The following is a 23,368-nucleotide window of genomic DNA, read 5'->3' on the forward strand; positions in this document are numbered from 1 at the left end:
GCCATACAGCACTGACTTGGTTAGAGTAAACCATCACCTAAAGCCTAAACATCGTGGCTGCAGCGCTAAGTCTACAGTTAAAACAAATGTAAACCAACAAAATCAAACTCAAGCCAAACATTAGAAGATAATCAAACCTGTCCAACATTGCCTACTGCTGTGCTGGCAAGGTTGGTAGATAATTGCCTAGCTTCAGAAAAGAGCTTATTTTTGATAGCTACTTAGTCAAATACTTACGTCTGCTGCAGGCTTGCAAGCACAGATATTGCTTTTTAATATGTGAGGCATTTTGTGAGTATGCTGAGGCAAACCTTTGCAATCCCAAATCAGATGAAGACTCTGTTAGCTCTCAGAGTCTTGTTCCAGCAGCAGCTGGGAATCAAGGCCACACCCGAGCTGATTTTTGCTGATGCATCATGAAGTCAGTGACTCAGGATTCCTCCATAAGAGGCTCAAGTGTTCTGTACCACGATAAAATTCACTACCTAGTAACCCTCCTGCCCTAGTCTCTAATCACAGCTCATCAACAGATGAACCTTAAAAGGAGTACTTAAGGCCACTGCACAAAATAAGAGGTTCAAAGACCTCTTCTTTTAAATCTGGAGATATTTTTTCCAGAGCTGAGCGCTGCAACGTGCCCCCGAACACTGTAGGAGCTTAAATAACCTCCGAGTTCAGAGTTATCAGCTAAAACAAACAAAACCAACCAACCAACCAACACCCAAACTGTTCCTCACACAGTGAGAGCAGTGTTGCAGAGGTGGCTGAGGTCAGAGCAGAACAAAGCAGAGTGAGCTCTCCCCCCTCTCCCCAAAGGCAGGTGAGGCAGTGGAGCCGGCACTCACAGACAGGGCGATCTTTGTCTCCTGGAAGAGGCTGTTCCATTTCTCTCGCCGCTGCTGCTGCCATGCACCTGACAGGATCTCATCCACCTCCCTGTTTCCTTCTGCTTGTCCCTCCAGGATGCCCCTCACCGAGGATGAGAAGCAGCAGTCAGTGTGGCTGTCCCTGTGCTCCTGCACAGTAGCATTTTCCTGAGGGCATCGGTGGATGCAGTTTGCAACTTCTCAGGCTTCTGACTAATGTGGCTTCCAGTTGGGGGGAGGGAGAGGAGGCTGGCAGATTGCTAAAGGCTTTTAAAAAGATCCTGGCCGAAGGAGTTATTGCACATCCATCTCACATGCAGCCATTAAGGCTTCTGCTGGCTGGTAACCACCTCCTCCTGTGCCCCCACTGACAGAGAGCCAGGTGCTGACAGGGCTGATATTAGACAACAGCTTCAGGGCAGCAAAGGATCCTTTCAATTTCCTCTTCTGCTTCCCCAGGTAGAGGAGCACAGATCTTGGCTTCCCCAGCACTGCTGCATCATCTGCTTGAGAAGCAGGCTCTGTGAACTCCTCTGCAGCAATTACTCTAATGCTGTTCCCAGAGATCTTCTGATGGACAATCCGAGGGTGAGACCAAAGTGAGTGGGGAGGTTGATGCTCCAGAAGGGAGGCAGCAGGAGTGGACTAGCAAGAACCTTACGAGGTTCAGTGGGGACAAGTGTAGGGTCTTGGGACCCTGGGAATACAGAACCCAGCAGTGCAGCTCAGACTGGGATCCACCTGGCTGGAGAGGGACCTGGGGAAGGGATCTTGGTTGACATGAGTGTACAGCATGAGTGTGCAGTGTGCTGCAGGGGCAAAGAAAGCCAACAGGATGCTGGATTGCAGCAACAAGGGCATCACCAGCAGAGATAAAAAAGTCATTGTCTCACTCTATTGAGCAGTAGTCAGACCACACCTGGAGCACTGCCTGCAGTTTCGGTCCCCACTGTGCAAAAGAGATGTGGACAGGTTAGAAAGTGTCCAGAGAAGGGACAGAATGACCAGAGGCCTGGCAGCTCTGCCATGGGAGGAGAGGCTGAGAGAGCAGGGATTGGTCAGCCTGGAGAAGGCTCAGGGAGATCTTACCACCATGGACCAGGACATAAAGGGTGGCTGGCAGGAGGATGGAGACTCCCTCTTTACATACAAGGATTCCCATGGAGAAGATAAGGAGCAATGGGGACAAGTTACTGCTGTGGAGAATGCCAATGGACTCCAGAAGAAAATGTTCCCCATGAGCACAGTCAGACACTGGAATCATCTCCCGGGGCAGTGGTGGAGTCCCCTACACAAGACAGTTTGAAGACTCATCTTGACAGGGTGCTGGGCCAGCTCCTTTCAGCTACACCATCACCTAGCAAGGTTGGAGCAGATGATCCTTGGGGTCCCTTCCAACCTGGCATTCTGAGATGCTGTGTGATTCTGTGATCTGTGACATGGGAAAGCTCTTTCCTTTGTGTTTTCAGGTGGTTGCACTACTGCCATCCTGGAAAAGTCTTAGAAGGGAAATAGTAGATAGCAGACAAAGGAGGATGGAGTGAGGTGGAGGTTGGGCTCTGCTCCCTAGTCTCAGGTGACAGAAGGAGAGGAAATGGCCTGAAATTGTGCCAGGGGAGGATTAGGTTGGAGAGGAGGTACAATTTCTTTGGTGCAAGAGTGGTCAGGGACTGGCACAGGCTACCCAGGGTGGTGGTGGAGTCCCTGTCTCTGAAGGCGTTCAGCACCCTGTGGCCATGGCACTTGGGACCATGGTTTGGTGGCCATGGTGGTGCTGGGTTGCTGGTTGGACTGGATAGTCTTAGAGGGCTTTTCCAACCCAAACAACTCATGATTCTGTGGAGAAGGATTTGAACAGGCCTCAACATTTACTCTGCATCATCATGAACTTTTGTCATCAAATTTTGTATTACAAATCACAAATCAGCCCCTGGAATCCTCTCCTCTGTTCAGACACACCAGTGCTCTCCAGCAGTGCCTGATGAGCTGACTTGGCCTCCACAGCCATCAGACAGCTCTTTACACAGCGTTAAGCTTCTCAGTATCACCTGCCTCCTACTCATGTGAAGAAAAGGAGCACAGCCTGTGTTCTCCTGCCTCTTAGCAGACTGCTGAGAAGCAAGATTCCTAAAATTGTCCATCACTGACAGGTGCCTCCATGGCACATGGCAATTTGCAGCAGAGAGATCTCCCCAGGCTGCAGTTTCATGGTCAATTTAATCTGTCATTACTAGCAGGGGTAGAGGAAAGCTGCAGTACCAGTTTGGAGCACTGATGAAAATATTTATATAGCCAAATGGTGAGATGGGACCAGGAACTGAGCACTCTCTAGCAAAAAAATAAAACACAGGTTGCTTTTTTGTCTGTCTTAGCCAGGTTAGCTCACAGTCAGATCCAGCTGCTGGAGTGGGGCCACCAAAATGATCAGAGGGCTGGAGAACCTCCCTTATCAACACAGGCTGTGAGAAAGCTCCAGGGAGACCTTAATGCTGCCTTTCAGTATCTGCAGGGGAGCCACAGGCAGGCTGGGGAGGGACTGTTCAGAAGGGGCTATGGGGATAGGACAAGAGGCAATGGTTTGGAACTGGAGCAGGGCAGAGTTAGGTTGGACCTCAGGAGGGAGTTCTGCACAGTGAGGGTGGGGAGACACTGGAACAGGCTGCCCAGGGAGGTGGTTGAGGCTCCATCCCTGGAGACATTCAAGATCAGACTTAATGTAGCTGTGATCAAATTGGGGGTGTCCCTGCTGACTACAGAGGGTTGGACAAGATGACCTCTGAGGGTCCCTCCCACCCTGATGCAATCTGTGACTCTGTCATATTCCTTAAACTGCCCTCCCATTAGTCCTGAAATAGCTACTGAGTATCAACATCAAGTAAATAAGATGGACAAAACTGGTTGTAGGAATGGCATGAGGCTCTTGTGTGAATCAAAGCAATGCCTAAGCAAGGACAGCTTTATCCCCTAACACCAAACAGCACTGCAGAGAGATGTTTATGGCAACTAAATTAATTCATACATTTTACAGAACTCTACAGGCAAAAAATCATTAAAAATCTAAGGTGGTGGAAGTTTGACATGGTGGAAGTTTGACATGGTGGGTGTCAACCTCTCATTTTTTGTCTGCAATCTGGTGAAAAATCTTGCAAGGCTTAACTTTCTCCTGCAAACACAGTATTCAAATGCAAATCACCAACAGTCAGCTCCAGTTCTTCCACTAGAATCACACAGCTGAGGGGCTCAGGAAGCCTTTCTGGGATTAGGTTCCAACAATTGTCCAGTTGATGCTGAAGGAAAGAGTAGCTTGCTGCAGGAAAGGCTGAGAGATGGGACTGCTCAGCCTGGAGAAGGCTTGGGGGGCATCTCATTAAGGTATGCAAATATCCAAAGGCAGGATGCAGAGAGGCCAGAGTCAGGCTCTTCTCAGTGGTGCTCAGTGACAGGACCAGAGGCACTGGGTACAAACTGAGGAACTGGAGGTTCCCTCTGAACACTTAGAAACACTGTGAGGGTGACTGAGCACTGGGTTGCTCATAGAGGTTGTGCAGTCTTCATCCTTGTAGATACTCAAAAGCTGCCTGCACATGGTCTTGGCCAACCAGCTCTAGGTTGGAGCAGATGACCTCCAGAGGTCCCTTCCAACCTCAACCATTGTGTGATTCTGTGAGCACAGCTTTCCTACCCGTTCCAAACAAACCTGCACAGGCTCATTAAAATCTGGGACAAATGACTTAGCTGGAAGCAGAAACTGAGAGTGGAAAATGCACTCCAAGAGCAGTGTTTGGGTCACCTTCATCCCAGCAGTGTGAAAGAATGGGCACAGGAGATCAAAAACCCAGCAGAAAGGATTTTTAATAAAACTGTAAGCTCAGGAGTAGTAAGAAGCAAACACAATGCTTCTATTTACAGGGAGGGAAAAAAGAAATGAAATGTGTCAGGCCTATGAATCTGATCAAAAGTCAGCATGCTCCTGAGAATCATTACTCTTGCCTGCAAAACTCAAAAACAAAGAGAGATGATCAAAGAAAACATCACAGGGGTTTGCCAGGGGTAGATTGTGCCAAACTCACTTGACATCTTCCAGTGACAAGACTGTTAATTCTCCCAGGGAAAGGAAATGCAGGAAGTCTGTATGGACTTCTGATCCTGTGCCATACCAGTTAAGGTGAGAATGATGGAAAAGGACCCAAACACATAGATGGCAGAGACAGCAGTGAGTTATGCTGAATGGAAAGCTAGCAGAAGAATGTTACTAAACAATGAGTCTTTGGCCAAAGCTTTTGCACTTTCTTTAATTAATCTTGTACCAGAACAAGGCCTGCAAATAACATTTCCCAGCACCCCCAAGTAACATCATACACACTGAAAAGGATTGAAACATGACACAAACCACAGAATCATAGAAAGGTCATCCAGTCCAACCCCCTGCAGTCAGCAGGGACATCCTGCACTGGATCAGGTTGCTCAGAGCCTTGTCCAGCCTCACCTTGAATATCTCCAGGGATGGGGCTTCACCTACCTCTCCGGGCAACCTGTTACAGTGTTCCAGCAGCCTCTTGGTGCAGAACTTGTTCCTCACATCCAATCTCAATCTGCTCTGCTCTCATTTCAAACCATTGCCCCTTGTCCTGTCCATGCAGGCCTCTGGAAGCAGTCCCTCTGCAGCCCTTCTCACCAGATGATATCCACAGCCCCCCTGCGCAACCTGTTCCAGTGCCTCGCCACCCTCACTGTCAAGAATTTCTTCCTCATCTCCAGTCTAAATGTCCCCTCTTGCAGCTCAAAGCCATTGCCCTTCATCCTGGCACTGTAACAAGTCTCTCATGTTGGGGGCCCTAGAGCTCACCCCAAGTGAGGCCTCACCAGAACAGTGGCAGAATCACTTTTCTCAGCCACTCTGACTTACTGGCTCCCCTCTAATTGTCACCTGTGGCTCATCTGTGTGGAACACATTCATGATTTTCTGTGGAGTCTTAATTTCACAACAGCATGAAGGCTGCTGAGCACTTCTGAAGATAATTTGTGTGGGTATTTCAAGGCAGTCATTATCAGCAGGTATCTCACCCAGCTCTGCACCCCAACCAATCAAGCAACCAAAAAAATCTGTATTTATCTGCTGTAGAGCTGTACTCCAGTATATGAAAGAGACATTACTACGTTCACCTTCACTGAAGAAGGAAATGCAGAGAAAACATTCTTGCAAAATGAATTCTTGTTATGGATTTATGTCAATGAAGGAAGTCATTTAACACAGCAGCAACATAAGTATCAGATTTTATTGTTAGGGCTCAAGGCTTGTCATGGATAAACACAAAACTCCATGGTAAAGACCAAAGCCATGTTCAGGTATTACTTGCACAGCTGTGGAAATAAAAATCCTTCCTTATATAAAGAGCTTTTTGCATCCTGGTAAAACCAGAAGCCTTAATACTGTTACAATAATTTCATTTTCACTGATTATTTGAGGACAGCATTTCCCTGTAACAGCTTTCCCTGTACACCTGCAAACCCAGGTGTGCCTGAAAGAAAGATGCAATCACAGTTACCAGCTGCAAAGTGATCTGATTTTGATACTGACCTGCAGTAGCAGATATATTTAGCCAGTGATTTAAATAAGGTCAAGATGATGCTGTAGCCTCATTACCTAACAAAAGAGGTCTCATTCAGTCTGTATATGGGGCTGAACAGCAACTGCTGACCCCCTTGCCAGCTGAGAAGGGGGCTTGGGAAAAGGAGAGAAAACCCCTGAGCTGAAATGAAAACCGATTTAATGAAACAACAGAACTAATACCAATGACAGTACAAAGTATACAAAATTCTACTCAGCCCAGGAAGCGCACAGCAGTCACAACAAAGGGGAAAGCAGCCCTCAGGAAAAGAATGGTATGGGAGCTCCTCCGGGGACAGGAAAGCAGGAGGAGATGAAGAGACGATCAGGAGGAAAGCCCATCCTCAGCAAACTCCTCCCTTTATAACGAGCACGATGTTCATGGGCTGGGACCCACCTGTGAGCCAACTCAAGTCAGCTGCCCTGGCTGACTCCAAATTGTTAATAGCCTGCAAACCGCGGCTGGTCTGTGAGTCTGTCCCAGCAAAACCAGGCCACAAGACATACCACAGAACCGTCAGTTTAATGCAAATCCTTTAAGTAACACAAACACCTGAAAGACAAGGTACTTCCAGTACTTACTACACAGGTGAGTGCATGCTGAAACGTACCTTTCAGGTGCCTTACACTGATTTAGAAGCAGAGTTTATTCGCTACACAGCGGGTTTACTGCCTTTGCCCCCGACCCCGCAGCTCAGCCTCCAGCACAGAGCAGCGAGAAGCCCCCTTCCCCCACACAGTGGTTCTGCTCCGGCCCTCACAGGCCCTGCCGCCGGCACACCCCGCGCCGACCCCCCGGCCGGCCCTTTTTGCCCCTTCCCAGCCCCTCCTGGCTCCCAAGGGCCGGCGCCTCCGCGGGAATAGCCGCCGGCACGGTCCCCCCAAGATCGCCCACCGAAACCGCAACGCCAGCAGCCCGAACGCGGAGGCGGGCAGCCTGAGCGAGCCGCCGCACAAAGAGATTGCCTCTTCCACGGCGGGGGCTCCAACGGCCACGGCCCGACTCGCTCTCCCGCCGGCAGCCCCGTCCTCGGCCTGCGCGGAGGGGCGCAGCGGCGGCCCCGAGGATGCGTTGGAACGCGGGACACCCCACGCCGCCCCGCTGGTCCCGGCGAGCACCGCCTCGACCTGCCGGTTCCGCCGGCTCCCGCCCGCGGCAGACGCTGTCCCCGGCCGGGCCCCACGCCCGCCTCACGCCCAACGGTCACCGCGGCCCGCCCGGCGCACACCGCCCCCGGGGCCGCGGCGCAACGCCCCGGCGAGGGGCGGAGAGACACGGGCCCAACCCGCCCCGGGTCGCCCCCGCGCCCACCTCAAACACCACTTCTTCGTCAAACTCCGGTGTCATCCTTCTCCGCCATGCCACCCCCTATGGGCACTCTGGGAAACGGAGTCCGCCGCGCCGCAGGCGGCGCCTCCCCTCCCTGCCCTGCCTGGCGCCGGCCGGCCACTACAGCCCCCAGAATGCACAGCGACAGCCAATTCCGGCTGCCCTCCGGACGGTGCTGGTTGGTCGTGCGGGTGGGCAGGCGGGGCCAGGTTCGGCCCGGGACCAGCAGGGGGCGCCGCTGGGTGGGGGTGGCGGAGCTGTGGGCAGCGGCTGCTGGCGTTCAGTCTGCCGCCAGCCGCGGGGAGTTATGCGGCGGCGGGCGGCGCGGGGGAACAATGGGCTCCTTCTCCTCGGCTCTCAGAGGGGCCGTGGTGTAAGGGACGAGAGGGAGGACGGCGCGGCGCGTGGGGAGCACCATGAGCTCCGCTGGTGAGTTGTCCGGAGAAAGTTTGAGGAGCGGCGGTCCCCTTCTGCTCGGCCAGCCGGTGGCAAGCGAGGAGCCCGCATGTCCCTGCGACCACAGAGCCGAGCCTCATCCCGTGGTGACCGGCAGGGCCCGGCTGCAGGGGGAGAGGGGCACGACAAGGGAGGGGCACGGCCGTCGCCCCGCGGTGCCGGCGCGGGACGGGAGCCGGAGCCGCCGCCGCGTTTACTCGTCCCTGCGGGTCCGGGCAGCTGCGCCCAGCTCTCCCCTACCGCCGCGAAGGGGCCGGGAGCTGCGTCCCGGGAGAGGAGAGCAGAGGGAGGCGGGGCGCAGCCTTGTTCCCCGCTCCTGCCCCGAGTGCAGCCCTTCCCCGGGGTCCCCTCCCGGCTCTCGGGCCGCGCGGCCACGACCCTGCCCTGGCGGTGCGCGGAGCTGACCCTGCGCGCCCTGCCCCCGTGGCCGCTCTCGAGTGTCCGGCCGTGGACAGGGTCCCTTCGGTGGGGCTGGGCTGGCGGCTGGTGGAACCTGCCAAGAGGCTCCGCCGGGGCCTGCGGCAGGAAAGGCAGCCCCGGGATGTGTGTTCCCGCTCCGTCCGGCTCGGCGGAGCCGGGCGAGTTTGTCAGCGGCTGAGCTCCGGCGTTGCTCCAGAGCTGTACCAGAGTCCTCCCGCGGAGGCAGGGGTACTAGAAAGCCTTCACTTCAGCCTCTCTAGCTTCAACTGGCCTACTTCAATGCCTTCCTCACCTTTCCTCCCCCTTCCCTGGCTGAAAGAGCTGCGAGGAGAAGTAAATCCTGGGTTTAAAACAAACCAGAACTTCCCCACCTCGAAGGGAGTTGTGCCCGTGTTTTGTTTCTGTGGTTGCACAGGGGTGTGCTGCTGATACTTTCCTTCACCCATCTGTTAGATCGGTCGCTTCCTTTCTTTACTCTGCTGGAGGAAGAGGCTGGGAGTCGTTTCTGCCTTGGAAGGATGTCATGTGTGAGCTGGGATGTGCTGGGGGGAAGCACACCGCAGCTAACTGCAGTGTAAACCTGAAGGAGCAAACTGCTGTTTGTCAGGGCTAGGGACACAGGAGGTGTTTGAAATTATAAATGGCACACAGGCATCAAGCAAAACCATCAACCTCATTCTGAGTGATGTCCCCTCAAATAGGGGATGGGACTTTTGACAAGGGCTTGTGGGGATATGATGAGAGGGAATGGGTGGAAGCTGGGAGAGGGCAGATTTAGACTTGAAATTAGGAAGAAATTCTTCCCAGTGAGGGTGGGGAGACACTGGAACAGGTTGCCCAGGAAGGCTGTCGATGTCCCTTCCCTGGAGGTGTTCAAGGTCAGGTTGGATGAGCCCTTGAGCAACCTGGGCTGGTGGGAGGTGTCCCTGCCTATGGCAGGGGGTTGGAACTGGATGATCTGTGAGGTCCCTTCCAATGTCAGATTGTTCTTGTGTCCAGCATTAACTACCTGGCCTCTTGAATCAGAACGTGCTGGGAAACAGCAAGCTATGTAATGCATCCTGATGCTCTGCTTCTAATACAAACCACAGAACTGGATTTGGTTTAGAGCTGGTGAAAAGATGTAAAAAAAGTGGGAGAGCTCCTCTGCTGCACTGCTGTCCTGGGGCAGTGCTGCTGCCGGTGGGGTTCTCGCTGCTCTTCCGAACAGCTGTGCAAAGAGGATTTGAGGCTTAGGGGGTGCTCAAGAGCTTGGAGCTGGGCTGCTGCAGTTCGGTGAGGTGCAGAAAGCTTTTCAGCACTAAGCAGTGATTTCAGGACTTCCAGGGCTGCAGTTCAGTGATTGTCTCTGCTGGTTTAGTTTGTCTGCTGATGGTGTCTGAGGAAGAAGAGGGTTTGCTGAACAGTCACTTGGAACGCAAAAGAGAAAGGGGTGTTGAGGAACACCAGTGACAAGAAAGTGGAACAGTTACATGGAAAACATGAACTTTAGCCAAGGGTTTGAAGGGGAAGCTATAGAAAGAGTCCTGATGGGCAGAAAGAGGGAAGCTGAAGGGTATCTGAAGGGTCTTGAAGAAAGGTTGAAGAGTATTTTGTGGGTGATGCATTATGGAGGGCTGAAAAAAAATGGGTTTGGAGAACAAGTGAAACAAGATGGGAGATTCAACATCTTGCTGACACTGTCATGATGAGGAAAGGCTGAGAGCCCTGGGGCTGTTTAGTCTGGAGAAGAGAAGGCTGAGAGGGGATCTGAGCAGTGCCTGTAAATGTCTGAGGGGTGGGGGCCAAGAAGGGACCAGGCTCTTTTGGGTGGTGCCCTGTGCTAGGCTGAGGAGCAATGGAGACAAACTGGAACCCAGGAGGTTCCACCTCAACATAAGGAGAAACTTCTTTGGTGTGAGGGTGCTGGAGCCCTGAAGCAGGCTGCTCAGAGAGGTTGTGGAGTCTCCTTCTCTGGAGACATTCAAAACCCACCTGGATGTGTTCTGTGTGACCTGCCCTGGGTGCCCTGCTCTGGCAGGGGGTTGGAGTGGATGATCTCTGGAGGTCCCTTCCAACCCCTTCCATTCTGTGAATCTATGACAGCTTTTGACATTTCAGCTAAGAAGCTTTTAGGCAGGGTCTGAAAAGAATTGAGCACTGCCAGAAGACAGTCCTGAGGGTTTAATATCCATCTCTGTGTTGCTGCAGATTTAGCTCCTGAAATGTATAGCCAGGCTTTATAAAGCTGTTGCTCACAAAAACCCAAACAACTTAGCAGCTCCTCTATTTTACTTCATAGAATCAGGAATGGTTTGCTTTGGAGGGGACCCTAAAGATGATGTAGTTCCAATAGGATCTATTTCCTTCTCTGAAATGAGGTAGTTGTGAATTCAGTTGTCACTCTGGGCTGTGCTACCTGAGCTGGCTTTCTGACAGCTGATTGCAAAAAGCATTGCAGGAAACCCTTCAGTATCATGTGTGAGGGCTACAGATGGAACTTGGAATGCCCTGGAATCCTTCTGCTTCATTTGAAGGGTTTGAGTGTCTGCCTCTTTTGTCTTCTTTTAATGCCCCTTTGGAGCACAGCAAGCTGGTGCAGCATTGTCTGTGCTGACTGAGTATTTGTAAAGAAGGGTTTGCAGTCCTGAGTGACTTCAGCTTCATCTGCAGGGCTGTGCTACTGGAGGGGAATGTGGAGAGGAAAATCAAACACAGCTTCTGGCTGTGAGCAGGAGCTGTGAAAGGTCTGACAATGGTAAGCCAGCCTTAGCTCCAGCTCAGCCTGCCTGCTGCCTTGCTAAATAATGCAGTGCATGTTCAGTTCCTTGCTCTGTGTCTTTTCTGGTTCCTCTGCAGTTTCAGTTACATCCCAGTCCAGACCTGGACATAATTCAGTGACAGGTGAAGGAGTTCTGTCATAGCTGTTGCTTACATACGTGAAAATGTTTATTTGATCCTGGACTTGTTAGAACAAAGGATCTATAGCACTTAAAATAATTTTAGATTATTTTAAAAAAAATCTTAAAGATTATTTTTTAAAAATCTTATTGTAGAGGGGATTCTGCCCCTTGGCTCTGCTCTGCTAAGACCTCACCTCCAATCCTGCCTCCAGCTCTGGTGTCCCCAGCAGGAGAAGGACACAGAGCTGCTGGAGAGAGTCCAGAGGAGGCCCCAAAGATGATCCAAGGGCTGGAGCAGCTCTGCTTTGAGCACAGGCTGAGGGAGCTGGGGGTGTGCAGCCTGGAGAGGAGAAGGCTCCAGGGGCACCTCAGAGCTGCCTGCCAGGACCTGAAGGGATCCTACAGGAAGGCTGCAGAGGAACTTTTGCTGAGGGTGTCTAGAGCCAGGCCAAGGGGGAATGGTTTGAAGCTGAGGCAGAGCAGGGTTAGAGTGGAGCTGAGGAAGAAGTTCTTGAGTAGGAGGGTGGTGAGAGTCTGGCACAGGCTGCCCAGGGAGGCTGTGGCTGCCTCCTGCCTGGGGGTGTTGAAGGCCAGGCTGGATGAGGCCACCCTGAGCAGCTGAGTCTAGCTGAGAGGTGTCCCTGGGCATGGTGAAAGGTTGGAGCAGATGAGCTCTGAGGTCCCTTCCAACCTAAGCCATTCTATGACCAATCTGTATGTTGGTTCCCACCTTCATTTCTAGCTGCTCTCCCACTGCTTTCTCATGTACTGCATCCTCTTTGCATAGGATGCTGCTGAATGCACATTTACTCATTTTCTGCCTGCAACTATTTTTCTGTCTTTGAGTCTGTACTTTGCCTTTAAAAGGGAAAAACAAAAGCTCCAAGTTAAGGACTTTGACATTCATTATTTCTTGTCCTTATATGTGACTCTCTGCAGCTTGTTTCTTGTGAGCAGGAGGGACGGCTTCGGCTTGAGGTCTGGGCTGACAACAACAATGAGCAAAATGCAGAGTATTGTAATGTCCAAAATGTAACCCAAAGGGGAAAAAACCCAAACCATAGCAGGAGCAGAATAATGCAAATCAACATGACTCTTCCAGTCAGACTTCATCGCTTTCAAGGGCTGGAAAATGAAGCCTCCAGGGTTTAATGTCCCTTTAACCCTCGAGTCTGTCAAGTCCCATTAGAGTTACTCGGCTCTATCTCCATGCAGCTTGTTTATTCCTCTCTTGTCCTTCCTCTGAAGCTGTCCTCAGCTTTCCTGTTTGATTTCAACAGGGCACTGAACCAAGCTGAGCTTTTGACATGGCTGTTTCCCCTGTGCAGTTTGGTTAGGAGCTTTTCTGAGCCTGTGGTGGCTTGGGGGGCATCATTTCCCCTGGTGTTTTAAAACCTACATCTATGATCTTCCAGGATCTCATGACTCATTCCTTTGTTGTTGTTGTTTTCTTCTGAGCATTGTGGCACCCAAGCAAATCAGAGTGACAAAAGTGCTCATGCATTTGCAAGGAATAAATTAATGATCTCAGGATACCTTTTTTTGGAGGTGTTTACTGAAAGCAAAATAAATGAACTGCAAAGCTTTATTGTGAGTCATTAAAATTAGGGTGCTGGAGAACGAAGAGTGCTCCAACCCCTGATCTGTTTATCTGTGCAGTGCACTGATTGCCATTGCAGTCATCTCTTGAGTGGATCCCAAACATACAGCAGTAACTATTTCTCTCCATCCAGGCTCTTCAAAAGCCACACTGGCTTTCATGTTCTGTGGAGTTTTTAGCCTGGAGAAGAGAAGGCTAAGGAGAGATCTTAGTGCTCTCCACAAATCTCTGAAAGGAGGCTGGGGTGAGGCTGGTGTTGGCCTCTTCTCCCTAGTAACTAGCAATAGGGCAAGAGGTAAAGACCAAGCTACACCAGGAGAGGTTTAGGTTGGCTCTGTTTGGTGGTGCCCAGTGACAGGACAAGGACCAACAGGTACAAGCTGGAACCCAGAAGGTTCCACCTCAACATGAGGAGAAACTTCTTTGGTGTGAGGCTGCTGAGCCCTGGTACAGGGTGGCTAGAGAGGTTGTGGATTTTCCTTCTCTGGAGACTTTCAAGGCCCATCTGGATGTGTTCCTGGGTGCTTCTGCTTTGGCAGGGGGGTTGGACTTGATCTCTGGAGGTCCCTTCCAACACCTACCTTTCTGTGATGCTGTGATTTTGAAGTGAGATCCTCAGCTGCCAAATCTTATCTGAAGAACAGGAGGAGACACTTTAAGGCCAAAACATTGAGAGCAGGAGTTGCTGCAGGGTGTTCTCATCCTCTAAACCAGCTTGAAGGTGGGACGGGAACAGTCGAGCAGTAGGGAGTGTCAGCTGCAGAGGAGCTCATCAGGGGGTGCGAATGGGAATGTTGCTGTGTCCTCAGCACACTGGAGGAGGTAATTGACCAGAAGGACAAATGTCTGTTCTCTGTGCTGTGACCTGAAGTGGAACAAAGAGCAAATGCATTGACCTGCTGAGATGGTGCCAGTGGCTGTTTGGTGCTAGAAAAAGAGTCCCCCTTTGAGATCCACTCTTTAAAGGGAGCTGCCTGTGCTGGGGATTTAAGCACCTTTCTTTTTCCCCTTCACACTGAGCACCATTGTGGCTGTTCCTGGATGAGCAGGAGGTTTCCTGGTGGTGATGGCAGCTTTCTTAGTCACTTTGTTTATGGATTTCTTCCTCTGCCTTGTCCAGCAACTCAGAGGATGTACCTGGCTGCTCCTCTGCCTCTTAACCATCTCATCTGTTTATGCAAATAAAACTTTGTCCTTCTGCTCTTACCTCTGGGTTTATTTCTGGTAACTCCTGTTGCAGGGATCCTGTCTGAGAAATGGGGCAGGTTTGGAGGGAGAACTGGGGGAAGTCACAGTGATTCTCTGTTCTGATCTAAGACAAGCCAGAGAATCCAATGTCTAGTCCAAAATTTCCTCTGGAACTTCTATACATATCTGAAAGTGAGTTTAGGTTGCCTGTAAGTGCTGGTGGCTCCCCCACAGCCCTGGGTGAGATGTTCCTGTAGTTATTTTGGGGCTTGGCTTTACTTTGGGTTTCCTAATCATTTGAAAGCTTTGTTTCTGCTTGGGGCTTGTCAGACTTCAGTGGTGAGCTGGGAAATCTCCTTGTGTCTCTCTTTTCATGACTCGAGCCATCTGCTATCAAAAATCATTCTATCATCCATTAGGTGCATGCACTACTACCATCTCCCTCAGGTCCTGCTGGAATTAAGGAGGAGCAGCTTTCTTGGGATGTGAGGCATGAGGGGCTTGGGGTTTTTTTAGACCTAGCATAATTCTGTAGTTATTTCTTGCATTCATCCCCAGTTTCCATCCAAAAGTGGCAGGAGGTGACAGCATTGTCAGTCACACTCTGTCAGGTGGTGTGCACAGAAATATTTTCAGGTCCCTTCATATTTTTATATTTCTCTCCTCATAATTGCCATTGAGCTGCAGACCTGCATGCAGCTGGTATCAAGCACCTACAATTATTTACAAGTTAGCTTCAGTTTTGACTCTCCTCAGCATAACCAACCACCTCTGTTCCCAGGTGAGCAGTTCCCTGTGGCACCAGGAACAAGCCCCTTGCCCAAAGCATTCCATGCTTCGTTGTGTAACGTTTCCTGGCTTGTATTTATTGGGTTTTTTCTGGCCAAAGAGGCTTTCTTGTGTTCATCATGTAACACAAAGTCATGCTCATATGGCTGCCAGTCACTCCCTACACCTTTATATAGAACCACTGCCTCCCACTTAGTTTTCTTTCTATTCGTGGTGGGAAATTGTCCCCTTTAAAGCACTGTGTTGTGTAGAGCTGGGTTTGATCCACACAAGTGAATTGAATTGGTTTAGAATCAACTGAATAATGCAGCCCAGCAGGCAGCTGTGTGCTGGGCTGCAGCCAGAGCAGTGTGGGCAAAGGGCAGGAGAGGGGATTCTGCCCCTTGGCTCTGCTCTGCTCTGACCTCATCTCCAATCCTGCCTCCAGTTCTGGTGTCCCCAGCAGGAGAAGGACTCAGAGCTGCTGGAGAGAGTCCAGAGGAGGCCCCAAAGATGATCCAAGGGCTGGAGCAGCTCTGCTGTGAGCACAGGCTGAGGGAGCTGGGGGTGTGCAGCCTGGAGAGGAGAAGGCTCCAGGGGGACCTCAGAGCTGCCTGCCAGGACCTGAAGGGATCCTGCAGGAAGGCTGCAGAGGAACTTTTGCTGAGGGTGTCTAGAGCCAGGCCAAGGGGGAATGGTTTGAAGCTGAGGCAGAGGAGGGTTAGAGTGGAGCTGAGGAAGAAGTTCTTGAGTAGGAGGGTGGTGAGAGTCTGACACAGGCTGCCCAGGGAGGCTGTGGGTGCCTCCTGCCTGGGGGTATTGAAGGCCAGGCTGGATGAGGCCCTGAGCAGGTGAGTCTAGCTGAGAGGTGTCCCTGGGCATGGTGGGAGGTCAGAGGAGATGATCTTTAACATCCCTTCCAGCCTGAGCCATTCTGTCATTCTATGAACTTTAACTCTTGATTTCTAATCAATATCTAATACACTTTTCCTCTTGCCTTGCTGCTGTGATTTTTCCAAAGAAGTCATCACTTGTATTTTTCAGGCACTTAAAGATGCTTTGTTGAGGGGAGTCCCCTGGTATGCATTCCCTGCCTGGAGTCCTTCCTCTCAAGTCATATGTGTGCTTGAAAGGGCTCTTCATTGCATTCCTTTCTGCTGGAGTGGTTGGCTGAGGTCTGTATTGATACAGAGACTGAAACGTGCCTCTTCATACACTGACCTATATCTCCCCTGGCTGAGTGCTCTCCAGCATAGTGCTGTCTTTATTACAACACGTGCCTGCCTGGGCACTCGGCTGGCCCAGGGCTGTGCAGTGTTGAAGTGGTTTGAAAGACTCTGGTGGGCTTCAGAAATTGTTTTGGATTGCATTTACTGTCAGAATTGAATCTGTCTTGCTTTGTTCATTCTCCAGGTTTCCATTATTGGCAAATAAACAGCTGCTTTGTGTTCCTTGCCTTCCCTGCACCCTCACCTCTGCCTTGCCCGCTGCCTCGCCTGTGCCTTCTCGCCGGCGCCTTGCCTTGCCCTCTCCCTTGCCGGCACCTTGCCCGCTGCCTCTCCTGCGCCTTGCCCGCTGCCTGGCTGGTGCCTTCCCTTGTTTTGAATTTTGAATTTTGTGTTCAGGTAATGATAGAACTTCTGAGTGTCCTGCCCAGTATCTATTTGGTGAGAAGCCCTGCAGAGTAGTCTAGTCTGGTTGCTATCCAAAATTTCCTCACTGAAGGGCTCACCAAGCACTGGCACAGGCTGCCCAGGGACGTGGTGGAGTCACCACCCCTGGAGGTGTTTAAGCAGCTATTGGGATACCTGTCCTGGGACAGGAAGCAGGAGGTGCTAGCTGGGAGCTGGCTCGCTGCTGGTTGGTGCTGGTGGTTATAGGGAGCTGTATCTTCTGCATTCCCTCTCACAGGATGTCTTCAGAATGGGCTCTGCCCTGGTGTTTGCCTCTCTGCTGATGTAAGTGCAGCAGGGACACTACTGAGTGCAGTGGAGTCTGTCTGGATACCATTTCATGATTCATGTCCTAGGAAAACATGGTTTTCCTGTTTCTATGGTGGGGACATTGTTTGTGCTTGCAGCAGTGGCTTAGTGTTTGGGAAATGCTTGCAGCTGAGGGAATCTGCCTTTTTTTTAAGTAGTATTCTTTATCATCTAGATTTCTTTCAAACAAACAGAAAACCAAACCAAGAAACCCTTTACTTGAAACTTGACTCTCTTATTCCTAGTCTGGAGGTCAGGACATAGCTGTACATCTTCAATGGTTCTGAAAACCAGCAAAACTCCAACCCACAGGTCAAAGGCAGTAACAACTCAATGGCTTGCCCAATCTCTCTGCATGTGAAGCATCCATTCCCATCTTTTCTTGGGGGTTTTAAAGTGCATGACTTCTTGGAAGTAACCACTAATTATTGTTTAAAACAAAGCTTATAAATACAGAGGTGGTAGATAAAAAATTCAGAGAAAATATTTGACTTTCCACATCAGTTTTCTATGTCAAAAATCAAAGCACCTAGAAACCATAGAATCATAGAATTGTTTGAGTTGGAAAAGACCTCCAACACCATCCAGTCCAACCATCAACCACCAAGGCCACCAAACCATGACCCCAAGTGCCATGGCCACAGGTTTCTTGGAACACCTCCAGGGATGGGGACTCCACCACCTCCCTGGGCAGCCTGTGCCAATCCCTGACCGCTCTTGCAGCAAAGAAATTTTCCTCATCTCCAACCTAACCCTCCCCTGGCACAATTTCAGGCCAGTTCCTCTCTTCCTGCCACCTGAGACTGGGGAGAAGAGCCCAACCCTACCTGGCTCCAACCTCCTTTCAGGGAATTGTAGAGAACTGGAATCTGAAATTATTGCAGTGGATGAAAACAAGTTGATCATAAATCATCTGTGATATTGAAAAAGTTTCAGGCATACCTTAAAAAAACCCCAAACAAACAGAGAAAAACAAACAGAAACAAACACAACCCAAACAAACCACAAAACAAACAAAACCCCAAGCCACCCAAAACTGCCACCATGATCTGACCTCCCTAATCTCCGAGTTCCTCATGGGCTCCTTTTCCTGCCTGTCCACTCTCCCCAGGGTTTGTCATCTGTTATCAAGTGGGTCAGAAGCCACAGCAGTGGTGACTACTTCTAGGCCAGACAGGAACATGTTGAGCAGTGCTGTGAGATGTACAGAACTGGGCTTCTGTTTTACAGCAGGAAAGGATTTGCTGCAGATGACTGTAGTAACTTCACTATTCTGCCCCTTGGCTCTGCTCTGACCTCATCTCCAATCCTGGCTCCAGGTCTGCTGTCCCCATCAGGAGAAGGACACAGAGCTGCTGGAGAGAGTCCAGAGGAGGCCCCAAAGATGATCCAAGGGCTGGAGCAGCTCTGCTGTGAGCACAGGCTGAGGGAGCTGGGGGTGTGCAGCCTGGAGAGGAGAAGGCTCCAGGGGGACCTCAGAGCTGCCTGCCAGGACCTGAAGGGATCCTGCAGGAAGGCTGCAGAGGAACTTTTGCTGAGGGTGTCTAGAGCCAGGCCAAGGGGGAATGGTTTGAAGCTGAGGCAGAGCAGGGTTAGAGTGGAGCTGAGGAAGAAGTTCTTGAGTAGGAGGGTGGTGAGAGTCTGGCACAGGCTGCCCAGGGAGGCTGTGGCTGCCTCCTGCCTGGGGGTGTTGAAGGCCAGGCTGGATGAGGCCCTGAGCAGGTGAGTCTAGCTGAGAGGTGTCCCTGGGCATGGTGGGAGGTTGGAGCAGATGAGCTCTGAGGTCCCTTCCAACCTTAGCTACCTTTTGATGATGATGATGTCCTGTGACTTCATGGCTTATTTAACACAAGACCCCATGTAAGGACTGCACTATACCAGTTCAAACTGCAGAGCCAGGCACTGGGAAGACCAGGCACTTTCACAGGATGACACTGGATTTTAACAACCAAGTTGGCCTGGAAGACTTCGTACCACTCTCTGACTGTGCCTGTTGAAACAAAGCAAGGCAGCAGGCACAAAGCTGGTGGAGGGGGGAGAGCAGGGTTTTAAGAGCAGTGCATACTCACACACTGAGAGCTCATGGATCCAACATTGAAATGTTAAAAAGCCTCCAACAGCACTGTGGTGGGGCTGAAGTTGTTCTGTGGGCTGGTGCTGACTCAAGTCTTTGTTTTCTATCCTTCCTAGAAATTAAGAAGCCCCCCGTGGCCCCCAAGCCGAAATTCGTGGCAGGACAGAAGGCGACGCCTCCCCCCGTGGCCCCCAAGCCTGAGGTTGTGCTGGCTGGTGTTCTGCAGGCAGCGAGGAGGAGCAAGCCAGCAATTGCACCCAAACCCAAGGTTCTCAAGAGCTCCTCTGTCCCAGAAGCTAAAGCTCCATCGCCCACACGGAAGAGCACAAACAGCTTTGAGGAGCACAGGGCAGACCCTTCCCAAACGCTTGACCACTTGAACCACAAGAATGAAGCCTCAGAGGGCAGTCCTGGTAACTCAGCTTATATTCTACCCGTGCCAGCTTGCAGGCTGGAATGCCTTCAGCAGCTGGGCAATGGGGAGAGTGCCTGCAAAACACAGATCATCTTTGAGCACCTGGAGAACATCAAAGCTGGTGACGAAAGCGCAGCAGCCGCAGGGGACAGTCCTAAAGACAAAGTGGCCAGTAGAACTCAGGTGGTGTTGAAAGCCAGCATTTGGGAAGAGAAACTGAAGGATGTCCTGAGCCTCAGTGTGTTTCCTACCAGCAGCCCTGTCAGGCACAGGCGTGCAGAGAAGCTCCACCAGGGGAACGGCAGCGGTTCCAGGAACGATGTTAAAATAGAGTTCATGGAACTTGTGCAGTCATCAGCTGAAAGGAAGCAACCAAATACTGATGGGAAGCTCACTGCTGAGGACCTCCAGGCATCTGAAATTTGTCCTAGACTGGCTGAAAATCACCACAACTGCTCTTGCCCCTTGGACCAGGACATCCTGGAACATGAAGGTTTGAGTAGCAATAATTCATTTCCAGGTGAAGCAGGTGTGAAAGCAGAGGCTGATAAAGCTTCCCCTGAAACACCTTCAGTCCTGAACTCCAAAGTGCTTCCTGTCCCTAAGCCCAGGAAGCCACGAGCTGCTTGTCTGGTCCGTCAGGACGGCATAGACACCCCGGCAGAAGGAGCAAAGGAGCCACCCAACTCGGAGAGAGATTCCCTTGGGCACGGGGACCAGAGCTTTAAAAAGCCAGCAAAAATTCATGTCCTTGGGCAGAGTGTTTGTTACAACACCACCACAGAGGTGCTTCCTCCTGCAGAATGTGAGAACACTCAGAGCAGTGCAGGCAGAGTGCAGCAAGTGAAGGAACCTGCTCCGGAAGAGTCAGCCTCACAGAACGCTTTGCCTCAGCCGTCACACGCAGCTGCTGGCTCGGTGGAGAGTGTTGAGTGTTCCTTAGATGAGGACCATAATGTAGGTAACTCTGTGGATAAGCTGCCAGATGCCAGCAGAGTGCTGGATGCTGTGGACAAGAGGACTAGCTTTGTCAGGTGTGATGCTTTGTCCATGAGTCTGCCAAAGCAGCTCAGATTAACTGGCGCTCAGCACTCTCCTGCTTCCAGTAGCCTCCACCTTTCCCCGCCACAGCTGGAAGATAAAGAGATGAAAACGAAGGATGAAAGTTCTCCAAAAGTCATTCCTAAGAAACCCCAGAGGCACAGCCTTCCAGCTGCTGGCCTGCTGAAAAAGGCTGCCTCAGCAGAGCTGGTGGAGAAGAGTTCTTACCCCTCTGCTGAGGACAAGCCGAGGACTGTCATGGACGGCTCCCGCTTCACCCATCCAGCAGGCAGGGAGCAGATTGCTCTGCCCTCCTGCCACCTACCCAAACGCTCTGCTGAGAAGCCTGTCTGGAAGTTGCCTCACCCTATTCTTCCATTCTCAGGGAATTCTGAATCACTGAAGACTCTCAATGTTGCTGTCAACTTCAACCACCTGACGGTGGTGACAAAGCCCAGGGCCAAGTCCCTCTCGTCCGTGGACATGGACAGGACGGACAAGCCTTGCAAAGACCAGCAGAAGAAAAACAGCTTGAAAAAGTTTCTCAACATGAAACTGTCCGTTTGCTTGCTGAAAAGTGACTTCCAGAAGTTCCTCTCTAAGGGCAGCCAGTCAGTTGACAGTGCCATTGCCACCCTCTCCTCTGGGGATGGCTATGGAAGCGGGAGCAGCCGGAACGCCACACCTGCAGGCACTGAGAGGAAAGCAAAGTCTGCCAAGGCTCGTTCCATGGAAATAAGCAGCCCAGCCTCACAGAAAAAGAGGCAGAGGAACAGAAGCCAACCTGAACTGCGAAACACCCCAAGGCTGGAGGCTGCAGATGGCCATGGACCTTTGGGGGAGAGCGTGTGCCAGGCATGTGTGCCTACTGCGGGCAGCACCTGTGCCCCGGAGTACGAGAACGTGAGGCACTACGAAGAGATCCCCGAGTATGAGAACCTGCCCTTCGCCCTGGGGGTGAGGAGAGAGCTCTCTCTGGAGTGGCAGAACTCCAGCAGCCTGGAAGACCAGAGCCCTGCCTTCTATGAGGTAGAGGAACCTAGTGAAGCCACGAGCAGGAGTTTGAGACTTGGCAGGTAAGCTAAAGAGCAAAGGGAAGTCAAACAGCTTCAGTATGCTTCTGTTGGCCATGAGCATGGTTAGATGATGACTGGAGAGGCTGCAGCCCTTCTGTTACGTGTCAGCAGGACTGCTCACAGAATCACAGAGTGGTAGGGGCTGGAAGGGACCTCTGAATATCATTGAGTCCCCTGCCAGAGCAGGTTCACCTAAAGCAGGTCACGCAGGGATGTGTCCAAGTGGGCCTTGAAGACTCCAGAGACAGAGACTCCACCACCTCTCTGGGCAACCTGTTCCAATGCTCTGCCACCCTCAAAGTCTTCTCATGTTTAGATAGAACTTCCCATATTCAAGTTCATGCTCATTACCTCTTGTCCTGTCACTGGGGACCCCTGAGAACAGTCTGGCCTCACCTTGCTGACACCCTTAGATATTTGTAAGCACTGATCCCATACCTCTCAGCCTCCTCTACTCCAAGCTAACCAGCCCCAGCTCTCTCAGCCTTCATATGAGAGGTGTTCCAATCCACTCAGCCTCAGTGGCCCTGTGCTGGACTCTACAGTAGTTCTTTGTCCTTGAGCTGAGGTGCCCAGAAATGGTATGGAATTACCAGCACATGAAGGGTGGCTCCCAGGAGGGTGGAGACTCTCTTTGCACAAGGAGTCCCATGGAAGGGAGAAGGGGTGCTGGGAAGATTCCCATTGGACTCCAGAAGAAAATGTTTCCCATTAGCACAGTCAGACACTGGAATCATCTCCTAAGGGCAGTGGTGGAGTCCCCTCCATTGGGCAGTTTGGTGTTGAGTCAGCTCATTGCAACTCCACCATCACCTAGCAAGGTTGGAGCAGATGGTCCTTTCCTGGTCCCTTCCCACCTGGCACTCTGCACTTTTGTGATCCTTCTGTATGCTTTTCCTGGTGTAAAAAGTTTGCCCTTGGCAGAGAATGAAAAGTGAGCTTCTTGTCCCTCATACTAGGAGGTTGGGAAACTGATTTGTATGCTTTTGCAGATTGAATGGAAGCAAACCAGATCAGTCATGTGTTTGTACCTAGGAATGCTTCAGTCGGGGAGAGAACATCACCACAGGCTCAGGGTGAGCTCAAAATAAGCATCAATAAAATGCAGAGCCTCTGGGTTTGTAGAGTGAAGGAGCAGATGACAGAGCTGGGAAAAGCAGACAGGTTTTGCACATGCAAATTCTTCATCAGGGCTTGGAAGCTTTTTGGGTATAACAAAAGCTGTTGCCTCTGATGAGGTTCCTGCATCTCCCTCTGCTCCCAGCAAAGCTAGCAGTGGTGCAGGAGGTCTGTGCGGCACACAGAGCATTACTGGGGCTTGGCAGCTCTGTGGGCTGCTGCTGTGTTTCCTTGTGGGAGGAGGTGGTGCAGGCAGATAACATCGGCAGGTTCAGAAAGGGCTCAGACTGGTTCCTGGCTATGTCCAAAACAGCTTTTAAGTGCAAAAGGCAGGAACAGATCATTTAACATCTGTAATGCTGTGACTGTGGAGGCTGGGAAGAGGAATGGGCTACAGAAGGTGACCAGGCTCAGTGTTCCCCTAAATAGCATTGAACCATGTGGCTGTCAGAGTGGTAACAGCTGAGGCATTGCTGTGATCCAGTATGGTGCTTAGCTTCTTAACTGCAGATCATCAGTTGAGAGAGATCTCAAACCAGCAAT

The 23,368-nt window shown here is 51.3% G+C and overlaps 2 protein-coding genes across 2 annotated transcripts in view; one reads left to right on the plus strand and one right to left on the minus strand.

Moving 5' to 3' along the window:
- VEZT (vezatin, adherens junctions transmembrane protein) overlaps positions 1-7,822 on the minus strand; it is a 32,909-nt gene extending 25,087 nt beyond the window's left edge. The window contains exon 1 of the mRNA XM_054386757.1: positions 7,787-7,822. Coding sequence (XP_054242732.1) covers positions 7,787-7,822 — 36 coding nt within the window. The remainder of the gene's footprint in view (positions 1-7,786) is intronic.
- An 11,377-nt stretch (positions 7,823-19,199) lies between these two features.
- FGD6 (FYVE, RhoGEF and PH domain containing 6) overlaps positions 19,200-23,368 on the plus strand; it is a 54,541-nt gene continuing 50,372 nt past the window's right edge. Inside the window, exon 1 of the mRNA XM_054386758.1 lies at positions 19,200-21,706. Coding sequence (XP_054242733.1) covers positions 19,200-21,706 — 2,507 coding nt within the window. The remainder of the gene's footprint in view (positions 21,707-23,368) is intronic.

The sequence above is a fragment of the Indicator indicator genome, chromosome 14, assembly GCF_027791375.1.
Source record: "Indicator indicator isolate 239-I01 chromosome 14, UM_Iind_1.1, whole genome shotgun sequence".
Lineage (NCBI taxonomy): Eukaryota > Metazoa > Chordata > Aves > Piciformes > Indicatoridae > Indicator > Indicator indicator.